Source organism: Gnatocerus cornutus, chromosome 9 (assembly GCF_029298725.1).
Source record: "Gnatocerus cornutus isolate USDA-ARS CGAHR chromosome 9, icGnaCorn1.1, whole genome shotgun sequence".
Taxonomy (NCBI): Eukaryota; Metazoa; Arthropoda; class Insecta; order Coleoptera; family Tenebrionidae; genus Gnatocerus; species Gnatocerus cornutus.
Window position 1 is genome coordinate 11,170,266 of NC_142241.1, and position 23,764 is coordinate 11,194,029.

The window sequence follows — 23,764 nt, forward strand, 5'->3', positions numbered from 1 at the left end:
TATTTCGTCCAAAAATAATAAAATTCTAAAAAATCTGTTTTTGGTTCCACAATTTTGAAATTTGGCGGAGTTATTAAGCGTGTCAAAAAAAGGTAACGCCTCCAAACTTAATTCTTGAATTTCTAAAATTAGCGAAAATTTTAAAATTAATCGAGAATATTAAAAATTGATAGTTCGCTCTGAAATAAAAAAAAATTAAAAGCTCAGTTTTTGGTTCTACAATTTTGGAATTTAGCACAACTAATAAGTACGTCAAAATTAGCAGTACCTTCAAATTTCATACTCGAATTTCCAGAATTAGCGAAAATATGAAATTTAATCTGGAATATTGAAAATTTTTTATTCATCCTAAAATATTTTTTTAACATGATATAATTTTGAATATTAGCAAAGTTATTAATTGGGTCAAAAGTAGTAAAATTCCTTAAAATTTTCTTCTTGTATTCCTAAAATTAACGAAGATGCGAAATTTAATGTAGAAATTTTAATGTAGAAACATTTCTAGTTTGTTCTAAAATAAAAAAAAAATCTAAAAAATTCTGTTACTGGATCTAAAATTTTTAAAATTGGCAGAGTCAATAAGAGTATTAAAAGTAGTAATGCTTCCAAATTTCATTCTTGAATTCTTAAAATTAATAAAAGTACCATATTTAATCAAGAATTTTGTAAATTTTTAGTGCGTCCAAAAATAAAGAAATTGAAAAAAATCTGTTTCATTGCGAAGAAAATAATAGAACCTCCTGGTATCCTATTTATGTAATAAATTAACTTCATTGAATTTTGTAATTTAATATGAACGATGCACGTTGCACCAAAGAGAAAGCTGCCGGCTAATTAATCTCCTTGTGTGACAATAAGCATGTATCCTGCATTTACTCGAAACGTTCCAACACATCTTTTTTGTTCGTTAGATAGTACGTACACAAAAACATACTTCACCGAGCAAATTTGAAATCCCCATTTTCGTTGAAAGAAAGTATCATAAACGTCTCTGAAGAAGATAAGCACATAAGCACATTGTATAAGAGGTGATTGTTAGAGACCAGCAAGCAATAACGAGGCACATTTACAAAAAGGGATTCTTTCACCACTTGGTAATATCTTTACATTCTTGAAATTCCGATTTCAATTATACCGGTATTCCAGTTTTGCGATGCACGTAAAAGTGAAACGAGTCCACGTGAATTAGTTGCTCCTATAAAGCAAAAGTGATCAAGACTGCAGACTGCACTTTCTTCACCTTCAAGAATAAATTAGACTTAATCAATGTTATAAGTTTGCGTGAAATTGCATTACCGGAAACCTAATTTCCCTAGTTACTTCCTTAGCTTGTTCAAATTTTATTCGAAAACTACAAAAAGTTAATTTTAAACTAACTGAATTAATCCCGCTCGTGAACGAAACTAAAACAAGTAATTGAGGTCTAAGTTTCAGGAGGATTATTTATCTTACAATGCCAGTTTAACATTCCTCACATATTCTCGTCGAATATTTGGAGCAATTTATCTCTGCTAAAGAATAAAGTTTACGATTTTGCCCACTGCACTAAAATTTTCCTTTATAAGAAGAAGAAGTTCCCTGCAGACTTTATGGTCGACATTTATTTAATACACTATTTCATTTGTCTGAGACGAATATGTCTAAAACCGCAAGGAGTTTTCTTGTTCCTTAAAATGATTTACTGCCCATCCTAGAGCAGAAATTTCTCTTATTTTGTATTGTGTTTTAAATTGAGAGGACCTCAAAGTGTGAATAAAGTTGCAAGAAAAATAGAAAAGTAAAAGCTCTTCCGTCATTAGTAATTGGAATATAATAACTCACGATTGATTTCTATTTTTTAGCGCCTACTTACAACATAGTATTAACAAAATGAAACGGCACTGTTTATTCATTGTAGAAAGCGACACTTGCTATGCAATAAGAAAATTGAAAGTCAGCAACAATAAGTGGGTATGCATGAGAGAAATTCTTCACCGGGAGGTATTTTATTTTTATTTGTCCGACTTTAACAAAGTAGTTGCAACAACACTTTGACCGCGAAACTAATTGTATTATAAAAGGTATCCAAAATTGAATTTCTTCTCAGTTTTCCACTTTCTATTTGTGTTTGTTTGGCGGTCCCAAATCAGGCACTTTGGTCACAATTATTCCCTATTATTTCTTCTTCTTAAAAGCCCCTTTCTCGCAGACAACAATCGCGAACTCGATTCTCCAATTTTAGATCCAATTGGCATAGCTGCATCAACACCCTCCTTATTATCCCCATTATCCTCTTCTTCTTGTTTGTCTAAGAGAAAACAATTACTTCAAGCAGCTCGGTTAAGTAAGAATTACCTTCCTCTACAGCAAAATGCGTTTCCAGCAAAGCCCCTTTCGGTATTCTTTCCAAAACCTGAATCAAATGCTTTTCTAACTTCGCCACATCTTTCACTTCATCAAAGCTTGTATGAGCAGCGCGTAATTTATCTTTTTCAGACTTTGCAAGGACCGTCCGTAGCAAATAACACAACGAAGCATCTACCACATCTTCCCAGCTCTAAAAAATTACTTAAACCGAATCTTCACAAAGTTTCTTTTTACTTGGCCTTCAATATCGTACACGAAAGAACTAAACATCGATTCTATAAATCCAGCGACGTTATTATTGTTATCCATTAGAGAAATGAGATTTAGCAGGACGCCCAACGCGCAGGATAATTCATTACGCGATTTTTTTAGGTGTCGTCGCGCGTCTTCCACCTCTTGGGTGATTTTCATGGTTTCGTTAAAAGTGTCTTCGAGGAGCAGCTCCAGATTTGAGAGCGGAGTCGGATTTTTTACTTTGAATTTCGCAATTAGGCGCTTTTGGATCAGGCGGAATTGCGAGCCGAGCTGCGTTAGATGCTCCTGAAAAAGCGGAATTTTAGCTTGTCTACAAAATTTAAACTTGTTCTGTGATAAGACGTGACTATAACTCGTTTTGTTTACCAAGCAAAAAAGAATAACTTCCTGTTTTAAGAGTAAATAACTTTAAACTAAGAAAGTTTATACAAACACATATTAGAGACTGAGAATTAAGAAACTTGTTTTTACCTCCAGAGAGCTCAGCTTCAGCCGAGCCTGGAAAATCGTTAATCAATTTTTTCAATTTTGGAATTTCGTAGAGTTAATAAGTTTGTTTAAAGCAGTAACGCGTCCAAATTTCATTATAGTATTCCTAAAATTAGCGAGAATACATACTTTTATATAGATTTAAAAAAAAATTGTTCCATCTTCAATAAAAAATTTCTAAATACTGTTTCTTATTCTACATTTTTGGAATTTGGCAGAGTTAATAAGTGTGTCAATCGCAGTAACACCACCACATTTTAGTATTAAATTCCTAAAATTAGCGAAAATACGTAATTTTATACAGAATTTTGTAAAAAATTTTAGTTTGTTCTAAAATTAAAAAAATCTTAGAGCTTTGTTTCTGGTTCTACAATTTTTAAATTTGGCAGAGTTAATAAGTGTTTCAAAAGTAGTAATGCGTCCAAGCTTCATTCTTGTATTCCTAAAATTAGCGAAAATACGTAATTTTATAAAAAATTTTGTAAAATTGGTTGGTTCTAAAATAAAAAAATTCTTAAAGCTCTGTTTCTGGTTCTACAATTTTGAAATTTGGCAGAGTTAATAGGTGTTATAAAAGTAGTAATGCCTACAAGTTTCATTCTTGTATTCCTAAAATTAGCGAAAATACGTAATTTTATACAGAATTCTGAAAAATTTTCGTTCGTTCTAAACTAAATTTAAAAAAAAATCTGTTTCTGGTTTTACAATAATTATCGAATTTAGTAGAGTTAAGATGCCTGTCAAATTTAGTGATGTTCCCAAGTTTCATTCTTGTATTCCTAAAATTAGCGGAAATACGTAATTTTATAAAAACAATTGGAAAATTTTTAGTACGTTCTAAAATAAAATTTCTAAAACCTTTGTTTCTGGTTCTATAATTGAAGAATTGGGCAGAGTTAATAAGTGTTTTAAAAGTAGTAACGCCACCAAATTTCAGTATTGAATTCCTAAAATTAGCGGTAATACGTAATTTATAAAGAATTTTGAAAAATTTTTAGTTCCTTCTAAAATTAAAAATTTCTAAAATCTCTGTTTCTGGTTCTATAATTTTGGAATTGGCCAGAATTAATGTGTTTCAACCGTAGTGATACCTAATATGAAAAGACGTAATTTAAAAAAAAAATAGGAAAGTTTTTAGTTCGTTCTAAAATAAAAAAATCTAAAATCTTGGTTTTTGGGTCTACAATTTTATACTATGCCAGTTTTAATAAATGTGTCAAAAGCAATAACGCCACCTGTATTGAATTCCTAAAATTAGCGGAAATACGTAATTTTATAAAGAATTTTGGATAAGACATGTTTATGCCTCGTTTTATTTACCAGGGAAACACTTTTTTGGCAAAAAAGAATAAACTTCCTGTATCAAGAGTAAATAACTTTAAACTAAGAAAGTCTATACAAACACATATCAGAGACTGAGGATTAACTTGTTTTTACCTCCAGAGAGCTCAGCTTCAGCCGAGCCTGGAAATGCCGGCGAATGTATTGCAGAGGCTCGTTAATCGGCAGAGGAGGATTGTAGGTAACAACGAATTCGCTCTTGTTAAAGTGTTGTTTCTTAAGTCGATACACCATTTGCTCTATCAAAAGACTTAACGAAGCGAAAGAGTTTGATTGCAGTCTATACCTCTCCGAGGACTTTGCTAAAAGAACGGTAACCACCTCTCCTCCTGCAACATTCCTGAACCCAATAGCACTCCCAGACGTAGAAAAAGTGTACTCTGCAAATATTACCTCAATGAAAAAAAAAATAAAGATGCGTCTTTACCTGGGAAAAGAACAGATAAACCCACAGGACTTTGATTAATGTTTAAAGTTACTTTGCAGTCGCTATCTTTAAGCGGCGGACACGTTTCAAGCACTAAATTTAACGGCAACATCGCACATCTCGTCACACTCCGAGGAACTCCCAAGTTCGATATAAAGGAAGCTACAACTTGCACGTACAAACTTGCAACTTCTCCAGCGGCTTCCAAGAAGACGCCGCAATTCATTGTGGTTTTCTCTGACAAGTTATTGAAAAATTCTATCTGGGGTTCAATTTTCAAAGGATATTGAGCGAGAAGCGTTATCTGAACCTCCTCGAATGAAGTTTGAGGAAGAATTTCAATTGAAATCGAACATATTTCAGTGTTTATTGCCGTTTTTATGTTACTATGGGACGTGGTGGGCTTTAACTCCGGGTCAACTGTTATGTTTAAGGTGAGCTCACGTTCTGCTGACGCGTTTGTTACTTTTATATCTGTAATAACCGAAATAAGTTGTAAATAAGTTACGCTAAACCCACGACCAACCATTGGAGTATGAATTCCGGATGGTTTTATACAGAGTGGTCAGTTCCGCGCCGGCTTTCTCAAAGTCTAATTCTTGTGCTGTTAACGGGGGAGCTACAAATAAACTTGGTTCGGTCCCCAGATAAGAACAGTCCAGGACTCCTTCCTCAGTTAGAGACACTAAAACACCACTGACTTTATGCATAAAAGCTCGCCTCAGCGCGATGGGAGAAGTTTGAAGTTGAGCACACCACTTCAATGAAGTATTTTGATAAATTAATAAATTGTTGGTCTCGGAAACCACCAGAGACATAATACGCTCGTCTGAAATAAAAACTGAGTAGTTTGAAGAGTTTAGTTTTGTTTTTACTTAAGGAGTAGTTGGTAAAACATATCGGGGAAAACTCCAGACGTTTCATGTATTTCAGTTTGCCGACATCGCTTAGACAAAAAAGGTTCCTTTCTCCAAGGACGAGGATAAAATTGTCCTTGGTGGATGGATCTTCGACGACGTCTAAGTCGATGGCTGCTTCTCCAAGATTGAATTTCCAGTCGCTATTGACTTTTTTACCCACATCTTCGTCTTCTACTGAATTTTGACCGGCTTCAGACAACAGCTTATACCTATTAGTAAACTCAGATTGTTTATTCCTGTCTAATTTACACATGTACACTGAGTGGACATAACTGGAGGGAATATTGGATTAACAATGCTGCACTAGGGATCTGATGGTAGTTTAATGTTACGAATGCAAATGTTCGCAATGTTATCCTACTGTTCCTAGAAGCTAATACCAAACACTGTCTTGTTTGACACGTTTCGAATTGATTCAGATTGAAATACGACGCGCTGAATCGTACAATCTCAATATTTCAGTAAAAGCATCATAAAATCTTTACTGGAAAGTTTCTGTATTTTTTAGTTAATTCAACCTTAATTCTTGAGAAAGAACTAAATTATAAGTCTACATTAATTTGATCGATACAACAAAACCAGCGTTTCACTGAAATCCTAATGAATTCTGTCGCTGACTAATGGAACACTTAAAGGTGATTTCAATAATAAATCAGGACGTTAAAAAAACGATTCTACCCTTCACTCAATTTATTGATCAAGGATTTGTTTTATTGTTGTTGGATTACATCAGAGTTTAATTGCTGGTCATAAAGGAACAACTTACTTAATTGTCGAACATGGCAATTTACTACCAATAAATTGAAAACTATTATTTTACTAGAGAAATGCAGACGACCAGTAGTATTAAATAACGTCGTAAACTCATAATCCTCTGAGGATTATAGTAATGTGTGTAATTTCGCATTCTTAGACGAATGAAATTGAAACCTGTGGCTTTAAAAACTTCGAAAAAAAATCAAAATTTTTAAATTACCGTACTTCAATTAAAAATTCTAAAAAATTTGTTTCTGGTTCTATTACTTTGGAATTTGGCAGAATTAATAAGCGGGCCAAAAGTAGTAATGCCTCTAAATTTTATTTTTGTATTTCTAAAATTAGCGAAAGTACGTACTTTTAAATCGAATTAAAAAAAAATCTAAAATAATGTCGGAAAATTCTGTTTCTGGTTCTATAATTTTGGAATTTCGTAGAGTTAATAAGGAGCTCTAAAGCAGTAATTTCAAATTTCATTAATGTATTCCTAAAATTAGAGGAAATACGTAATTTTATAAAAATATTGGAAAATTTTAAGTACGTTCTGAAATAAAAATTTCTAAAACCTCTATTTCTGGCTCTATAATTGTGGAATTTGATAGGGTTAATAAGTGTTTTAAATGTAGTGATGCCTTCAGATTTCACTATTGTATTCCTAAAATTAGCAAAAATACGTAATTTTATAAAAAAAATTGGACAATTTTTAGTTCGTTCTAAAATAAAAAAATCTAAAATCTTGGTCTTTGGGTCTACAATTTTTTTCCCTATGCTAGATTTATTAAATGTGTCAAAAGCAATAACGCCACCTGTATTGAATTCCTAAAATTAGCGGAAAGACGTAATTTAAAAAAAAATGGCCAATTTTTAGTTCGCTCTAAAATAAAAAATTTCTAAAAGTTTTGTTTCTGGTTCTACAATTTTGAAATTTGACAAAGTTAATAAGTGTTTCAAAGGTAGTAATGCCTTCAAGTTTCATTCTTGTATTCCTAAAATTAGCGAAAATACGTAATTTTATGAAGAACTCTGAAAAATTTTCGTTCGTTCTAAAACTAAATTTCAAAAAAAGTCTGTTTCTGGTTTTCCAATAATTATCGAATTTGGTAGAGTTCAGATGCCTGTCAAATTCAGTAATACCTAAAATTTTATTCTTGTATTTTTGTTAAACCAGCCATTTTTTTTCTAGGAATGAAAATTCTAATAAATCGATACTTACTTAAAGCTGGTGACTTCCCACTTCGAATTCGTCGTAACAAAACTATCCGACTTCCTGACAAAAACCAACGGCCCCGGCAGCAAAAAATCGGGCAAAAAACAACAAAAGGAAAAACTCTCCTGTTCGAAAAACGTCAAAAGACCATCCAGCGACTGAACACAGATAAAATCCCTATTTTGGCTACCCCCAAATGGTCCCACAAATAAATTATACGCCGATCTTCGCAATTTGTGTTCATACAACAACTGCAAAATATACTGCACACCTGTCGACCATAAAAAATTCCAGTAAAATTTTGCAAATTTCCTCAAATTTTTACTTGCCATGGTCGGTCGCCCCCTCTTTGGTAACCAGAGCGTAAACGCTTAAAAGTCTCCGTTGCAGAACGCACAATTGAATTTTCGGCGAACCTCTGAAAAGTGAACTTATTTTCGCTAAAAACTGTGGTAACTTACGAGACCAGTCGACCAGAACTGAGTTGAAGAATCGGATCTTTTAAAATCGTTTCAATCAATAAATCCGTTACGTGGTACTCCGTTAAATTGTTAGTCTCGGTTAATTCACACGATGGTTTAAAAATCCGCAAAATGCCGCTGTGGCTGCCTGTAACTATCACATCAGAATCGCCGGTAAATCGCGTCACTAATAAGGAACTTTGGTCGAAAAATTCGTCTTCTTCTTCACTGTGGGTGCTCCAGAAAGTTCTGATTTTAAACAGCGACATGTTTGTACTAAATTAGACAATGAAGTGGTTAGGAATTCATTGATTTTTCCGTGGATGTAAACAGAGGGGAAATCAATAGTCTTGGTTGCTCGTTAAAAATATCACATTTATTCATTTCTGGAAGAAAATATATACATAAATACTTTGGCTGGCTATCAGAGTCCAATAAAATATGAACACAAAGTAACTAAAAATAGAGATCTACTTCTTGAGTCATTTAAACAAACACTAGAACATCTACAGATTAATGTGGATTTAAATAACTTAACAAAGATTAAGAATCAGTGGAATTAGTTCTCAACAGATACTTCTAAAAAAAATTGTTGGATTAATGTGACAATCCTAGACAAAGTTTACTTTTTTGCTGGATGGATTGGGAGCAGTTGGCGGTAAAATAACATCATTAGTAGGTGACATCTCATAGACTATGTTTGCGTTGGATAGTTTCATACATTCTTCTAATGTCTTTATGAAAGTATCACAAGTAGCACCTAATAATCTTGTGGCATCGTCCATTTTCTACAAAAAAAAACATAAAGCCTGTGTAAAAACCCTCCTAAATATACCTCAACTTCAGGCCCAGTTTCGTTGCCCGTCGCGCTTTTTATTACATGCACTTGCTGCATTAACAAATCACAATAGAGCCTTAGTTCCGATTTCTTCGTCTTTAAGGCATCAGGGTTAGGCCCAGCTAAAAAAAAACTCATTTAGTCTTTCTTCAGTAGACAAAACGAAATTATAGGAGCTACTACTATAAACCTACAATTTTTTTTGAACTCACTAGGGTCATTGCGAGTTCTTTTTTGTACACAAGCTTTGGCGCTACCTAACGCCACCAACCATTGTTGGCGCTCTTGTGATGTGGCCGCTCTTAAATACATGTGTTGTTCTCCAGGAATTACAAGATCCAACCTAGTGCTATCAATTGGATTTACTACAAAACTGAGTTAGAACCAGGAAGTAACATACAATATGTTACCATTGATTTCACACGCTTGCACTTTTATGGAGCCTTTACACCCTTGATTGACTTCCTCCTGCGATTTGTAGTATGTTAAGACACCGTTTTCGAGGATAAACCACCGCGTTTGCCACCCTAAAAACGCGTGGAATTATTTTTTTAACGTGACGTGGTCTTACCATTCCAGTAGTTCGTCCATTTCCAGAGGACACCTTCCATCATCTCTGAAATAAAAAAAAATCAGAACTGTTTTAATTACTCAAAACCTGTCGTACTCATTTGTATTGAATTTTAATCAAAAACACATTTTGACGTTTACGTGACAGCCATCTGTTTACGTTTTCGCTGGATGGAAATCTGACAAGCGGCGCTACCAACTCACACGCCCGAAATCTAATCTCGGGATTTTTTTAATTGGTTCCATTAGCCCACTTATTAAACACTTGTTAAGATAACGTTGTAATAAAAATGATTTGGATAAAACTGTCGGGGATTTTTTACCTAGAGAGGAAAGAAAAGCGACCCCATAAAATTCTTCGGTTGGCTGTACGACATTCTGTCATTAATTGACAGATTTGTCATAACGCGAGGGTGTGGTTATGTTAACATAAATATTTTTTAGTTTACAATTAATCATGACAAACTCCACTATCTTATCAACATTCCTTATCATTGCAACTTGTCTCAATCTAGGTAAATAATAGTACGACGTTTTTATTTACTGCAATGTTTACATTTGTGAGTCTAACCTCAATCACTTTCTAGGTCTGGCTCTTGAATGTTATGTTTGCGATAGACAAGAAGACAACAAAGGGAAATGTGTGACGACTATCAGAACGTGTGAATATGGACAAGATGTTTGTTTGACTGAGATTCAATGGGGTAGTACCCCATATTGGCAACAAGGGGCTTTGAAGCAATACTATGTCTCAAAAACTTGTTCAACGAAAGACAAGTGTGCTAATTACAGAAGAGCAAACATGCCTCTTTGTACACATATTTGGTATCAAGATTGGAAGTGTTCAGAATGTTGTAAAGGGGACAGATGTAATTATTTCATTATTGTAAGTAGTAGAAAGAGTTTAAAAATGTTTGGACTAATTTCTTTCATTTTTAGTCTGGATCCAACAGGAACTCAGTGATTACAAGTTCACTCGTTACCACAGTTGTGCTTCATGTTTTTTATAGGTTTTTGTAAGACCACAAAGAAAAAAGTGCCTTTGGCTTATTTGCCGTTTATTTTTATTGAAAATTGTTAGCAGGGTAGTTTTTACTTCATAATGCCGTCCATTTTTTCACAGCGACACATTTATTTTGTATTTCTTTTATAAGTTTTTGTATGAAATAATGACTCACTATTTTTAACGTGTTTTTCTATTTTTACTACGAAAATCAAATATTTAAGTTTTAGCAAAGGCCACTCGCTAAATGGTTTTAAATTAGTTTGTGTGGGGCTCTTATGTTACTAAATGAATGTACACGAGTGTAATGCTTTAGGGAAGAATGCATAGACCAATCTGAAGGGACTTCAATACAAATAAGACAAAAGTAAAGATGAATCTAAAAATCGTTATAAAATACATAAAAAAATTCTAAAAAAGTTGTTTCTGCTTCTAAAACTTAGGAATTTGGTAGAGTTGATAATCGTGTCAAATGTAATGATGCCTCAAAATTTATTTCTTGTATTCCTCAAATTAGCGAAATTGCTATTTTTAATCTAGAATATTGAAAAACAAAAAAATTCAATTTCTGATTCTAAAATTTTGGAATTGGACAGAATTAATAAGAGTGTCAAAAGTAGTAATGCCCCCAAATTTAATTCTTGTATTTCTAAGCTGGGCGAAAATACAAAATTTAATCCAGAATATTGGATTCAGTTTATCAGTTTCAGATATTAAGATGCGGTTTGCGCCATCGTTTTTCTCGCGATTTTTTACATAAGAAATAGTTCTTTGATTTTTCTACAGACCGCAAATTGCAAATTTTCCCAAAAATTCAAGACTAAAAATGCCAAACTTCTGGTATCGATATCTCGCTTATTTGTTAGAGTAAAGTTAAGTTATTATGGCATCAGTGTACGCAGAATTTTCCACAGATTCCAAATCTGGGATTTCAATTTAGATCCGACAACAGATAACTGAGTTATAGCCGATCAAAGTTTCGGAAAGTTTATTTTCATTTTTCCTCATTTTTCGTAATTTTTAAAGTTAAATATCTCGGAAACTGTTTGAGATATTGAGATGCGGTTTGCGCCATTCTTTTTCTCGGCTCATTTTACGTTAGAAAATGTTCTCAAAAGCTCAAAATTCGATAGTCGATTTTTCGCGAAAAAAAAATCCGACTCAAACGATGAAAATTTTTCATTTTTTTTATTTTTGGCCATAACTCGTAAACTATTTGTTCGATAGATCTCAAATTTAGCCATTAGATAGATTTTGAGCTCCTCTTTCGACTGATGTGTAATTCAAAGCTATTAAACGTCGTTTTCATTTTGAAAAGATTGATTGAAAATCACCCTAAAATGACGTTTTCAAAACAGTTTTTGGCCAATGCCTCGTTTATTTGTTAAGCAAACTCAACAAATTTGGGTTTCATTTTACGCAGAATGTCACGCTGAATCCAAAAACATGAGAATTTTTTATTTTCGTCAACAAATAACTGAGTTATGGTGGTTTGAATTTTTAAGTTGCCGCCAAAGGGGCAAATTTTTGAAGGTTCAAAACAATTCGTGCTCGATATCTCGGAAACTATTTCAGATATTGAGATGCGGTTTACGCCATCGTTTTTCTCGCGATTTTTTACATAAGAAATAGTTCTTTGATTTTTCTACAGTCGAAATTTACAAATTTTCGCAAAAATTCATAATTAAAACTATGCCGAACTTCTGATATCGACATCTCGCTTATTTTTTTGAGTAAACTTGAGTTATTATACATTAGTGTACGCAAATTTTTTCGTAGATTCCAAATCTGGGTTTTAAATTTAGATTCGACAACAAATAACTGAGGTATGGCCGATCAAAGTTTCGGAAAGTTGATTTTCATTTTTCCTCACTCGCGGTCTCTCGCGGTCCACTCGGTTCAGCCCCGTCCACTCGGTCACTTGCGGTTTCAATAAAAACAAACAAATGACAATGTTCAATTAATTAAATTACAGATCATTTTTATTAGATTTGCCTACACCTACACCTACGGGTAGATGGAAAAATCAATATAACACTCGTTTAGAATACATACATCAAAATGCCTGAGGACACATGTTTATTAACTTATGCATTATTTTTTATTTAATACTTCACAATATTCAGGAAAACTTCTCTTGCTATCGTGTGATGGTATTTAAAATTTGTAAACATTCTATTTTTATTAAAAAACTACAAAAATTTAGCCCCTGATCCCTCGAAAATTCTAAAAGTAAATTTATAAGATTTTTTTAAATTCGATAGTTATTCTCTAGTTCCAATTTTTTGGCTACAGATTACATTTGAACACAGAAATAACACTAATTCGATTTCATAACCTTAGAAATTTCATTTTAAAATAAATGTTTATTAATTTTCAATAGCTGGTATTCGATTTTAATTACTTTTACCACATACAAAGCCTTAATTAAAACTATTCATGTTAACATTTCGGTATGTTCGATTGGTCTTTGTTAGATACTGCTCGTGATATTTAAATTCAATCGATTAATCACGGGGCCTCCTAACAAATTCTATTTAATCTGGGGGTTTATTCAAACTCAACTTTTAACTTATTTTTAATGGGTTTTATGTATTCCGGAATTTTAATTTTACATTGTAATTTAATTCGTTTTAAAAAACGGAATATGAGATGAAAGTTAATTTTTAGAAGCATATAATATTTATTGCCACATGTTATCGTTTTTGCTCGTAAATAATAAATTTCACTTCGCTCACGTAGTAACAAACACAAAAACTCATTGCTAATTTATCCAACTCTGAAACTTGAACGAAATAAATAAAAATATGTCCATAGAGAATCTGTTATTAGCTTCCGTCTCCGGGACAATCTGAAACTTAAGCATAACAAAATAAAAATATGTCCATAGAGAATCTATTAATAGCTTCCGTCTCCGGGTCAATTTAATCTATAATGCGTCTCGGTTACTCTTATTGGTAACTCATCTCCAGAGAGCGAGGACTAAACCAAATTACCCACCCCTATGCAAACAACGGTGGTAACTTTAAACAGGAAACATTGGAGAAATTTAGCTCCCATCCCAAACTTTTTAATTAGTCATCACACAAAAACATGCGCAGTGTTTCTCCCGCGAAACCCCTGCGAATATTTGCACCGTGCAGTTTATCTCTTCTACGGATTCAGCATCCTGCTGTAGCAGTAATTCATCTACCTTCTGGTGTAATATGTGAAAATGAAATTTGCATATAACTATAATGTAATTGTTGTTACTTTAATATCATTGTCGTTTATTTCTGGTAAGTGAATTTTCTTTAACCCTCGACATCTGTTGCTGTACGAAAACCATTCGTCGTATTTAAAAAATCAGACTGTTTTTGAATGAATGCATCGTAATTTTCCTTGTCTATAAATAACTCTAGGATGAAGTAATTTTGCAGATTAAACTCTTAATTACGATTTATAAACCGTCTGGAATTGTTTTATCCTTGGCTTCCTTATCATTTTCAACTTTCGTCGCAATGCTGCATTTTATTTAGTTTTGACATTATTTAAATATTAAATGACATGCTACAACGGACCCTTGTGGAGAAAGTATCGATTCCTGCGCCCACCAGACCCTGCAAATTCTGCTGGCAAACAGGAGCACACTTCAGAGTGTATGCTTGATAACATTAAGCTGTGTCAATTTCCTTCCTTTCTGCAGGAATTAAAAGACGCGTCGTGCCCTTTTCAACTTTTCAAATTGAGTTAAAGTTCTAGGCTATCGGTAATGGGAGTGGGATAAATCAGATGCTGTTCTTTTATCTTGATTTTATTTTAGAAGCAGACAGTAATTGGCCAAGATGGGGGGTGGATCGATACTTTATCTAGTTGTGACCGGAAATTACAAAGACATGATGAGGTGGCGGAGTTTTTCGGGGCTGGAAAAAGCCGAAACTGGGATTTACGCGTTTTTATTGAATTATTTTTACGACGCATTTCAGAAATTTTAATTAGTAAATTAAAATATTGTAGTTCATCATAATAAAGTATGTTACAAACTAAATAATATTATTCTAAAATCCCATAAATAGGAATTTGAAATGCGAATTTTTCTTTCGCGTGACGTTTATTTGCGATAAGAGCTTAAAAATTTTAATATTTTACGAAAGAATGGGTATTTTGAAGGCAAATACAAAGTAGGTCTTGCATTTTTCTTTAAGTTGACATATCCAGATGAAACCTACAATTATTATTATCAATCTTAAGACCAAGCAAAAATTGCAGACTTCAATATTAGCTAAAATTCGTAATTTTAGTAATTTTAGTGCTACAACTATGGAATTTGGAAAAGTTACTCTTTTTGAATACTTTATTAACTCCACCAAATTTCCACCAAAATTGCAGAACGGAAGACAAATTAAAAAAAAAAAACAGTTTTAAGACCAACCAAAAATTGACATCAAGCTAAAAATCGTAATTTTGGTAATTTTAGTGCTACATTTATGAAATTTTGGAAGGTTACTCTTTGTGAATGGCTTATTAACTCCACGAAATTTCAAAATTGAAGAACGGAAGACTCAAATTTTAGAAATTTTCAGTTTGAAGACCAAGCAAAAATTGACATCATAAGCCAAAATTCGTAATTTTGGTAATTTTAGTGCCACGGCTATGAAATTTGGGAGGCTATGAAATTTGGGAAGGTTACTCTTTTTAAACAGTTTATTATCTCCACCAAATTTCAAAATTGTAGAACAGAAGATTTAAATTTTAAAAACTTTCAGTTTGAAGATCTAGCAAAAATGGAGGTCATTAGCTAAAAATTGTAAATTTGGTAATTTTAGTGCCACAGCTATGAAATTTGGGGAGGTTACTCTTTTTGAACAGTTTATTATCTCCACCAAATTTCAAAATTGTAGAACAGAAGATTCAAATTTTAAAAATTTTCAGTTTGAAGATCTAGCAAAAATGGAGGTCATTAGCTAAAAATTGTAATTTTGGTAATTTTAGTGCCACAGCTATGAAATTTGGGGAGGTTACTCTTTTTGAACAGTTTATTATCTCTACCAAATTTTAAAATTGAAAAACGGAAGACTCAATTTAAAAAAAAATAGTTTTAAGACCGAGCAAAATTTGAGGACATCATTAGCTAAAAATCGTAATTTTGGTAATTTTAGTGTTACATCTATGAAATTTTAGAAGGTTACTCTTTTTCAATAGTTTATTAACTCCACGAAATTTGAAAATTGTAGAACGAAAGAGTCAAATTTTAGATATTTTCAGTTTGAAGACCAAACAAAAAAAAACAGTTTTAAGACCAAGCAAAAATTAAGGACATCATTACCTAAAAATCGTAATTTTGGTAATTTTAGTGCTAGAGCTATGAAATTTTGGGAGGTTACTCCTTTTGAATAGTTTATTAACTCCACCAAATTTCAAAATTGTAGAACGCAAGGCTCAAATTTTGGAAATTTTCATTTTAGACCAAGCAAAAATTGCCAACATCTTTAGCTAAAATTAGTAATTGTCCAATTTCAACGAAATTTTGGTGTTGAAATTCATTTGTTGCATGCGTACTTTAAATTCCAAATAAGTTTGCCTATGTATTTTAATAACTTCTGTAACTGAAAATGCTAACGGAGGTGGAAATAAGTAAAGAAAATAATACATTTTAAGTAGATAGTTGCGATAACATTGTAAAACCGTCAAGTGGTGGATAAAAATGTCACTTTTATTATCTAAAATAAAATCCATTAACAAAAGAATGAAAATGGAAAAAAAAAGTATTAAAACACACACTTCTAAAGTAACGACATTCTGATATCAGAATAGTAAAAATGTAATAAATAAGTATAATAAGTAACTTGAATTTTTACTATCCCAATAATATTCTTAGGTAAAATTAGTTTTTATTTTTCCGTTTCAGTAACTCATTTTACATAACCGTCAATAAAAACTACATTTATCGACTTTCTGCAAAACAATTATTGTACAAAAAAACTCCGTTTTATTCAAGGCCGTCGACAATACGGAATTTCCACTGTGACGATAAAAACTCCAATTTCTTTTTCAGCCCAATCATCCAACAATTTGACTTGTTATCAATGCATAAGAAACACAAACGTTGAGTGTGACCCCCATGAGCTTCTCCCCTGTCCTCCTGTCTCCGACAGATGCGTCACACATATCTCCAAAAATGGTAAGAAATCGTTTGTAAAAACCTCATAATTTCGATTTTTCAGCTGAAAATGGCTTCACGATAAAACGAGAATGTGGTTTGGGCCCTTGTGGTTTTGACGACGATATGGTGAATAAAGGTTTAGGTTGGAACAAGTGTGACCGCAGCAGAGACGAGTATTTCTGCATTTTCTGCTGTCGCGACAGTGGATGTAATAAAAGTAAATCAGTGTTTCATACCTCTTCGACAAGTTTGTTGATTTTTACAGTCGTTTTTACCTTTAACTGGAAAAATAAATGTCTTGGTTAGTGATTGAGTGTTTTAATAAACGTATGTGAAATCTGACGATTTATTCAAAAAAAATAATACTTCAATAAAATATGTACATACAGTTCTTACAAAATTTTTCTAATGGCATATTCATAGAATATCCCTCACAATAAATGAAAAGGACGCGTCTGGAAGTACGAAACTTTTGAAAAAGTATAAAGATCTAAAGTAAAAACAACTTGAACTTGAAACATCAGTTAAAAATAATTTATTTACAAAATAACAACTTATAGTTCATCTTTAAGTAGAGTATATCTATTTTTGGATGGTGCTAACTTTTTGAAAGTACTTTCAGGCGGAGTTGTGGGTATTTTTTGCGAGCTAGCTTCAGGGCTGTCAGGGCCGTAATGAAACTCCCGGTGCAATTTCCCTGAATACAGGTCTTGCACAAACTGTTTTAATTTCCCAGGAATTTCCATATCCTTGTAATTAGGAAACAAGTACATGTGTCTAAAACTATCAATTGCGATAAGTGGCAAGTCCTTCTCAGACTTCCCAAGGTGGTGGAGCGGGTGAGCAAACTTCTTCCCATCGGCTGTTAAAAAGTTGATGCTTTCTATAGATAAAAAAAAAATCAGAAATAATCACTTGGCAAGATAACAACATTACGTTTCTCTGATAACAAATCCGTTTGTACAATCTCCGTGTATCGTTTAATACTCTCCTTATCATCGGGATTGTGGAAGAGAATCAAAAACGGGAGACCTTCCTCAGTGAGTTCTTCAGCGTTTTCAAACGTGATTTCACGAACTAGAGGAACGCAGTTTTCGGCCACCCAAATATGTAACTCGTCGAAGTTTTTCAAGCTGCCATTGAACGTCTCGTCTAAGTCATTAGACCGCTCCCTGTCTGGTCGAAAAACGATAATTGGTTGTCCAGGGGGGTGCATGTTCTGAGAAGCCTCCCCAAAACCAACATGAAATTGACAGTCATCCTTTACATTAGTAGCAACTCTTCTGAATATATTATACTCGGGCTGATCCCGCCGATCGAAATAACCTGAAACGTTCAATGATAAGACTTATCAGTGTGTTAATTAAATCGTACCAATGATGACCCGCTTGTTGGACTCCAATTCAGTCAATTCCCTCAAATCATGGAACTCTTTAATGGGGTCTTCTAATTGTTTTTTGACGAAGTTTAAGAAAGCGTCGATGGAACGCTCGCCTCGGTACTCGCGCTTAGCTGGTTGTCCGTTTCGTATCACTTTAAGAGTCGGATATTTCGTAATGTGGAACCTGGTGGCGACTGAGGTCTCTTTATCACAATCTACCTTCCCCATGACAACCTTCCCAGCATCGGGAAACTCTTGGCGGACTTTCTCTGCAGCCTCATCAAATACTGGCATTAAAATGTTACTAAAGCGGCACCATTCGGCGTAGAAATTAATAAAAACTAATTCATTGGAAGCTAAAATGGAAATTACTAGACTGGTCACAATTGAATTTCAAATCACCTAAGGTCATGTCTAGGTTGTCTTGCGTTAGTTGCACTGCTCCACTATCAGTTGGATTATAGAAAACGTAGAATATCTAAAAAACAGGAAATTTTAGACGCCGAATGTGAGCCTCCAAATTAGGTTATGAGTGCCCACACATCCTTTAAAACCAAATTAAATATCGTTTAAGCGACTCCTCGAAAAATGCGGCTGCATTCACACCGCATGCAACGGAAATTTGTAAATTCTCAGGTAAAATTGCGGTTTTCGACCGGATTTGTGACACGTACAGCGGAAAATAAACAAATTATAACTTACCATGAAGCATGTGAAATAGGTTAGTTTTAAACTACTTAGAGTCCCTGGGTTACACATTTTCAGAAATTAATTTAAGGAAAACCTTAAGGTAGAAATTCACAAACAAATTCACCGGAGTGCTGCGGCCATCCGAGACGACATCCAATCGAATTTTGACAAATAGATGACGGCTGAACTGTCAATGAGTGGCGCCATCTAGGGGCGTTCACTACGTGTAATGAAAGTTGTCTATGCTGCAGGCGATTATAAAAATTACTCCTAATAGTATATTTTGTTATAACGGCAGAAAAGTGGTACTTTTGGCAAGACAGCAAAGCCACTATATTACTTTTTTTCCCAACGTTAAATTTCAGTTCCACGACCGACAATGAGTGAACGCAAATTGAATTATAAACATGGATGGTTATGCATGTAGTTGTCATTGATGACATTTACTGTGAAAAATATTGCTTTCAAAAAGTTTCAAAGTTAAGATCGTGCAAGTGCAAGTGCAAAATGTAAGTCTCAAATAGTACCCGTCACACAAAGTACTTTTTCTGCCTAGGCAGCAAAAGTGTTTCCATGTCAACGAGCGCTTTTCATTACTTATATTATAACAAAATTGCCTACTTTACTGTCTAAAAACGACTAAAAAATAGTGACTTTTTGTGACGTTTGGAGAAAAATCTCATTTTTTGTATTCTAAAAGTGATCATTGCAATGCTGCTCTTTACGTTCATTGTGGTTTGAACACTACTGCACTTGAATAATAGTTATTTGTGTACCAAGACTAAAAAGTGTTTCTTTTTTGGCCGACCTTTTTTTTAATGATCTAGGCGATAGCCGAGGCCAGAAAGAAGCCGAGGGCAAAATGGCACTTTTTTCGAAACAATTCGTGCTCAATCAATATCTCGGAAACTATTACAGATATTAAGATGCGGTTTGCGGCATCGCACTTCTCGTGAGTTTTTACATAAAAATAGTTCATAGATTTTTCAAAAGTCGAGAAATTTGCAAATTTTCGCAAAAATTCATGGCTAAAACTATGCCAAACTTTTGATATCAATATCTCGGTTATTTTTTCGAGTAAACTTGAGTTATTATACATCAGTGTACGCAGAATTTTCCGTAGATTCCAAATCTGGGATTTAAATTCAGATTCGACAACAAATAACTGAGATATGGCCGATCGAAATTTTGGAAAGTTGATTTGCATTTTTCCTCTTTTTTTCTAATTTTTAAAGGTAAATATCTCGAAAACTATTTGAGATATTGAGATGCGGTTTACACCATTCTTTTTCTCGGCTCATTTTACATTAGAAAATGTTCTCAAAAACCCAAAATTCGATAGTCGTTTTTTCGCGAAAAAAAATTCCGATTCAAACGATGAAAATTTTTCATTTTTTTTATTTTTGCCCATAGCTTGTAAACTATTTGTCCGATCGATCTCAAATTTGGCCAGTAGATAGATTTCGAGCTCCTCTTTCGACTGATGTATAATTCAAAGCTATTAAACGTCGTTTTCATGTTGAAAACATTGATTGAAAATCACCCTAAAATGACGTTTTCAAAACAGTTTTTGGCCAATGCCTCGTTTATTTGATAAGCAAACTCAACAAATTTGGGTCTCATTTTACGCAGAATGTCACGCTGAATCCAAAAACATGAGAATTTTTAATTTTCGTCAACAAATGACTGAGTTATGGTCGTTTGAATTTTTGGGTTGTTGCCAGAGGGCCAAATTTTTGAAGGTTTGAAACAATTCGTGCTCGATATCTCGGAAACTATTTCAGATATTGAGATGCGGTTTGCGCCATCGTTTTTCTCGCGATTTTTTACATAAGAAAAAGTTCTTTGATTTTTCTACAATCGAAATTTGCAAATTTTCGCAAAAATTCATGCCTAAAACTATGCCAAATTTCTGATATCGATATCTCGATATTCTCGATATATTCTGTAAACTAACTAGTTTTATTACAATAAAAAAAACAAAACTACGAAAAATGTGGACTCTGGGCTACTCTGAATGAGTTAAAATAAAAATAAATCGAATCCGAATCCTTATTTGAATTTATTTATATGAAAAATTCGAGGCGGGAAATTTGAAATGCCGCCCCACAAAACTGTTTAAAACAACGATACGTTTTATTTACAATGTTGTTTACAGTTCACGGTCTCTGTCAAGTCCATAGTAATACTCCCTGAACAGCTTCCCAGAATACAAATCAAAGACAAACTGTCTAAGTTTCCCAGATTCGAACATATCAGCATCAGGATAAGTATACATGTGTTTAAGACAATCATCAATTACAGCCACCGGAAGCGTTTTATCGATAACATCAAGTCGCAAAGGATGATAAACCGTCCTCTCTTGAGTCGCAGTCGCAAATACAATCTTATCTGAAACAAACTCTTGTTACAGAGGGAAGAACTCGAGCAATTTTACCTTTTTCGGAAATGATCTCCTCTCTGACGATCTTTTTAAATTTTTTGACACTCTCTCTGTCATCAGGGTGGTGATAGAGAATTAAATAGGGCAAGTATTCACTGTTGATTAAATTTTCCGTGGTAATTGCAGTTACCAAAGACGTGCACTTTTCGGAAGCCCATGCAAACAGTTGTTTGAAATCCGTCGCATTTCCGGTAAATCCAACATCCTCGGTTTCCGAATCAGTTTCTGGTTTAAATACAATCGAAGGTTCCGTCGAGGGACCTCTAGAAGCGGCGTAAAATTCACATTTGTCTTTTAAGTTCATAGCCACACGCCTCAAAGTCTTATATTCTGGTTGGTTCTTTCTTAAAAAACCCACAATTGTGTTTTTAGGTACGAAGGTTGTGTTGTCGAACGTTTTTCCTTTCTTAATAGGATTTAATAGAGCTCTTTTGACGAAAGTTAAAATATTCTCATTTGTGTACTCTTCTCGAAACTTGGACTTTGGTGGTGGAATCTGTCCATTCTTCACAAGTTTAAGTGCTGGGAAAGATTCCACACCAAACTTTGCCACAATAGTGTCGACGTCTTCACCTAGTGTTACTCGACCTACTGCTACTCTTCCAGGTTGCGGATACTGCTCTGTAAGAGTGGTAGCAACATATCTAATTGATTCCAGGAGTCCGGGGTTCTTATAAATTATCTTGGGGTCATTAAAATGTATTAGCACCAATTCGTTAGAAGCTGAAAAGTGGTACAATTTAGAGACAACATGGAAAAATATCGAAAGTACCTAACACTTCGTCCAAGTTCTCTGGTTTTATAGTTATCACATTTGTTTTGGATTTGTCCGGATAAACGGTGCCACTAGAGAGTATCTGAAATTAAACGAGATACACAGGAATATCTAAAAATATGTCTTGAGTACCATCAGTTGGGTGATGATGACGAGGTGGCTAGTGACCATTAAGTAAAAACAAGTCATGTTTTGGGTACTGAACGGGGAGGCTTTTGCGTTTTCATTTTATTTGGCACCAGATGATATGATAACTCTTGTGTTATCATGACCGTGACATTTGACTGCGCTAGTGGTGGGAATTGGTGGGAATATAGCGAAGTCAGACATGCGCGACTGTGCTGATTTATAAATTTGTGTGTAGTGTTGTCTGCATGTCCAACATTATTTAAGAAAATTATCTTTTAATTATCTTAATTAGATAATTGTGATTTTGTAATTTGTTCCAGAGAAAGTAGAACTTTCCTTTATAGAAATATTAATAGAAAGTAGGAAATAATGGACAATTGAGACTTAAGAAACATGAGATTCAGTACTGATGAGATTTCGAAGAATGTTAAATTCCCGACAATTTTCAGTTTGAATTTCAAATCAAATTAGTTTTACGTGTTCAAAATGAATTAACTGAGAACGGTGTGAGAATATAATTTGTTATTTATTTTGTAATGGTGGGAGGACAAGGTCAACACGTTTTCTCTTGTTGGTTGCCGTACCAACAGTACTCATCCGAAATTAGTTAGAAAAACAGTACATACCAAAGAAACCAAAAACTACCTCAATTTACCTGTGTTTTGTGTCACAACTGTAACAGCTTTTTATTACTTTAGTGGGTGTTTCAACCCCACGCCATGTGAGCTTGGAAGTAGAAACTCCCCAATTTCGTTTGTATTTTTTCCCAAGCAACCACCAACTTGTTTCTTTATTGAATGAAACTTCTGTCACCGATTCCGCCACGTTTTTTAATCGCTGCTGATAAAGCGACCACGTGATCATTCGGCGTGTTATCACAAAGTAAAGTTCGCTTCCACCAGGTGCCGGTTATAACGGTACTATAACCATTGCGTTCCGGAATGGCTAAACATCATCCCGACTTGATTTTCTGTCGCAAACAACCCGGAGTTGCCATCGGAAGAGTTTGTGAAAAATGCGATGGTAAATGTGTGATTTGCGACTCGTACGTACGACCATGTACTCTTGTACGGATTTGTGATGAGTGTAATTATGGGTCGTACCAAGGGAGGTGTGTAGTTTGTGGTGGTCCCGGCATTTCTGACGCTTATTATTGCAAAGAGTGTACTATTCAGGAGAAGGATAGGGATGGATGCCCGAAGATTGTTAATTTGGGGAGCTCGAAGACTGATCTGTTTTATGAAATGAAGAAATATGGGTTCAAAAGGCGTTGAGATGTAGTTTTGCTCCAATAAATATTCGTTAATTTCTAGGTGTTTGTTTGTGACCAATGAGTTGATTTACGTATTTTTAATAAAATATTAAAGAGTTGACTTATGTGTGAACCTAGCGCCCTTAACTCAGCTCCCAAAATCCCCACCACAAGTCCGTTGCACACTGCCGAACAAAACAATCAGTGACTTGTTGTATAGCTGGTGGCCTAGTGCAAACGCTAAAAATTGTGCCTTAACACTACATAATTATAATTGACATAAATAATGTCCTAATGGTTATTCTGGCAGAAATAATTCCGAATTTGAAGTTTTAAGAA

At 34.0% G+C, this 23,764-nt stretch overlaps 6 protein-coding genes and 1 pseudogene across 7 annotated transcripts; 3 read left to right on the forward strand and 4 right to left on the reverse strand.

Moving 5' to 3' along the window:
• Positions 1-1,992: 1,992 nt before the first annotated feature.
• Positions 1,993-8,495, reverse strand: BBS9 (Bardet-Biedl syndrome 9). The gene is made up of 10 exons (XM_088045216.1): positions 8,203-8,495; positions 8,071-8,159; positions 7,748-8,012; positions 5,734-5,987; positions 5,385-5,687; positions 4,859-5,332; positions 4,528-4,811; positions 2,581-2,886; positions 2,335-2,536; positions 1,993-2,287 (listed from the first exon to the last, which is right to left on the reverse strand). Exons 1-10 carry the CDS (start codon positions 8,469-8,471, stop codon positions 2,145-2,147), a joined length of 2,589 nt encoding a protein of 862 aa, XP_087901342.1. The 5' UTR covers positions 8,472-8,495; the 3' UTR covers positions 1,993-2,144.
• A 61-nt stretch (positions 8,496-8,556) lies between these two features.
• On the reverse strand, positions 8,557-9,853 carry LOC148168796 (pleckstrin homology domain-containing family A member 3-like). Of its 2 annotated transcripts, none has more exons than XM_088045007.1 (7): positions 9,708-9,853; positions 9,612-9,656; positions 9,451-9,567; positions 9,253-9,405; positions 9,038-9,162; positions 8,829-8,990; positions 8,557-8,781 (listed from the first exon to the last, which is right to left on the reverse strand). In XM_088045007.1, the coding sequence occupies exons 1-7, from the start codon at positions 9,709-9,711 to the stop codon at positions 8,746-8,748; spliced, it is 642 nt and encodes a 213-aa protein (XP_087901133.1). In that variant the 5' UTR covers positions 9,712-9,853; the 3' UTR covers positions 8,557-8,745. The 2 variants fall into 2 exon arrangements, with proteins under 2 accessions (XP_087901133.1, XP_087901132.1); XM_088045006.1 differs by having other exon boundaries at positions 9,235-9,405.
• Positions 9,854-9,971: 118 nt separating this feature from the next.
• Positions 9,972-10,797, forward strand: cold (coiled). Its single transcript, XM_088045008.1, has 3 exons — positions 9,972-10,125; positions 10,198-10,496; positions 10,550-10,797. The coding sequence occupies exons 1-3, from the start codon at positions 10,068-10,070 to the stop codon at positions 10,628-10,630; spliced, it is 438 nt and encodes a 145-aa protein (XP_087901134.1). The 5' UTR covers positions 9,972-10,067; the 3' UTR covers positions 10,631-10,797.
• Positions 10,798-13,692: 2,895 nt separating this feature from the next.
• On the forward strand, positions 13,693-17,064 carry LOC148168798 (uncharacterized). The gene is made up of 3 exons (XM_088045009.1): positions 13,693-13,891; positions 16,648-16,773; positions 16,817-17,064. The coding sequence occupies exons 1-3, from the start codon at positions 13,828-13,830 to the stop codon at positions 17,059-17,061; spliced, it is 435 nt and encodes a 144-aa protein (XP_087901135.1). The 5' UTR covers positions 13,693-13,827; the 3' UTR covers positions 17,062-17,064.
• A 23-nt stretch (positions 17,065-17,087) lies between these two features.
• Positions 17,088-19,027, reverse strand: LOC148168799 (endoplasmic reticulum resident protein 44-like). Its single transcript, XM_088045005.1, has 5 exons — positions 18,839-19,027; positions 18,539-18,614; positions 18,130-18,492; positions 17,692-18,081; positions 17,088-17,638 (listed from the first exon to the last, which is right to left on the reverse strand). Exons 1-5 carry the CDS (start codon positions 18,893-18,895, stop codon positions 17,310-17,312), a joined length of 1,215 nt encoding a protein of 404 aa, XP_087901131.1. The 5' UTR covers positions 18,896-19,027; the 3' UTR covers positions 17,088-17,309.
• A 1,842-nt stretch (positions 19,028-20,869) lies between these two features.
• Positions 20,870-22,398, reverse strand: LOC148168800 (endoplasmic reticulum resident protein 44-like). The gene is made up of 4 exons (XM_088045776.1): positions 22,177-22,398; positions 22,042-22,126; positions 21,264-21,992; positions 20,870-21,217 (listed from the first exon to the last, which is right to left on the reverse strand). The coding sequence occupies exons 1-4, from the start codon at positions 22,231-22,233 to the stop codon at positions 20,979-20,981; spliced, it is 1,110 nt and encodes a 369-aa protein (XP_087901902.1). The 5' UTR covers positions 22,234-22,398; the 3' UTR covers positions 20,870-20,978.
• Positions 22,399-22,597: 199 nt separating this feature from the next.
• On the forward strand, positions 22,598-23,544 carry LOC148168801 (PHD finger-like domain-containing protein 5A pseudogene; annotated as a pseudogene).
• The last annotated feature ends 220 nt before the right edge of the window (positions 23,545-23,764 follow it).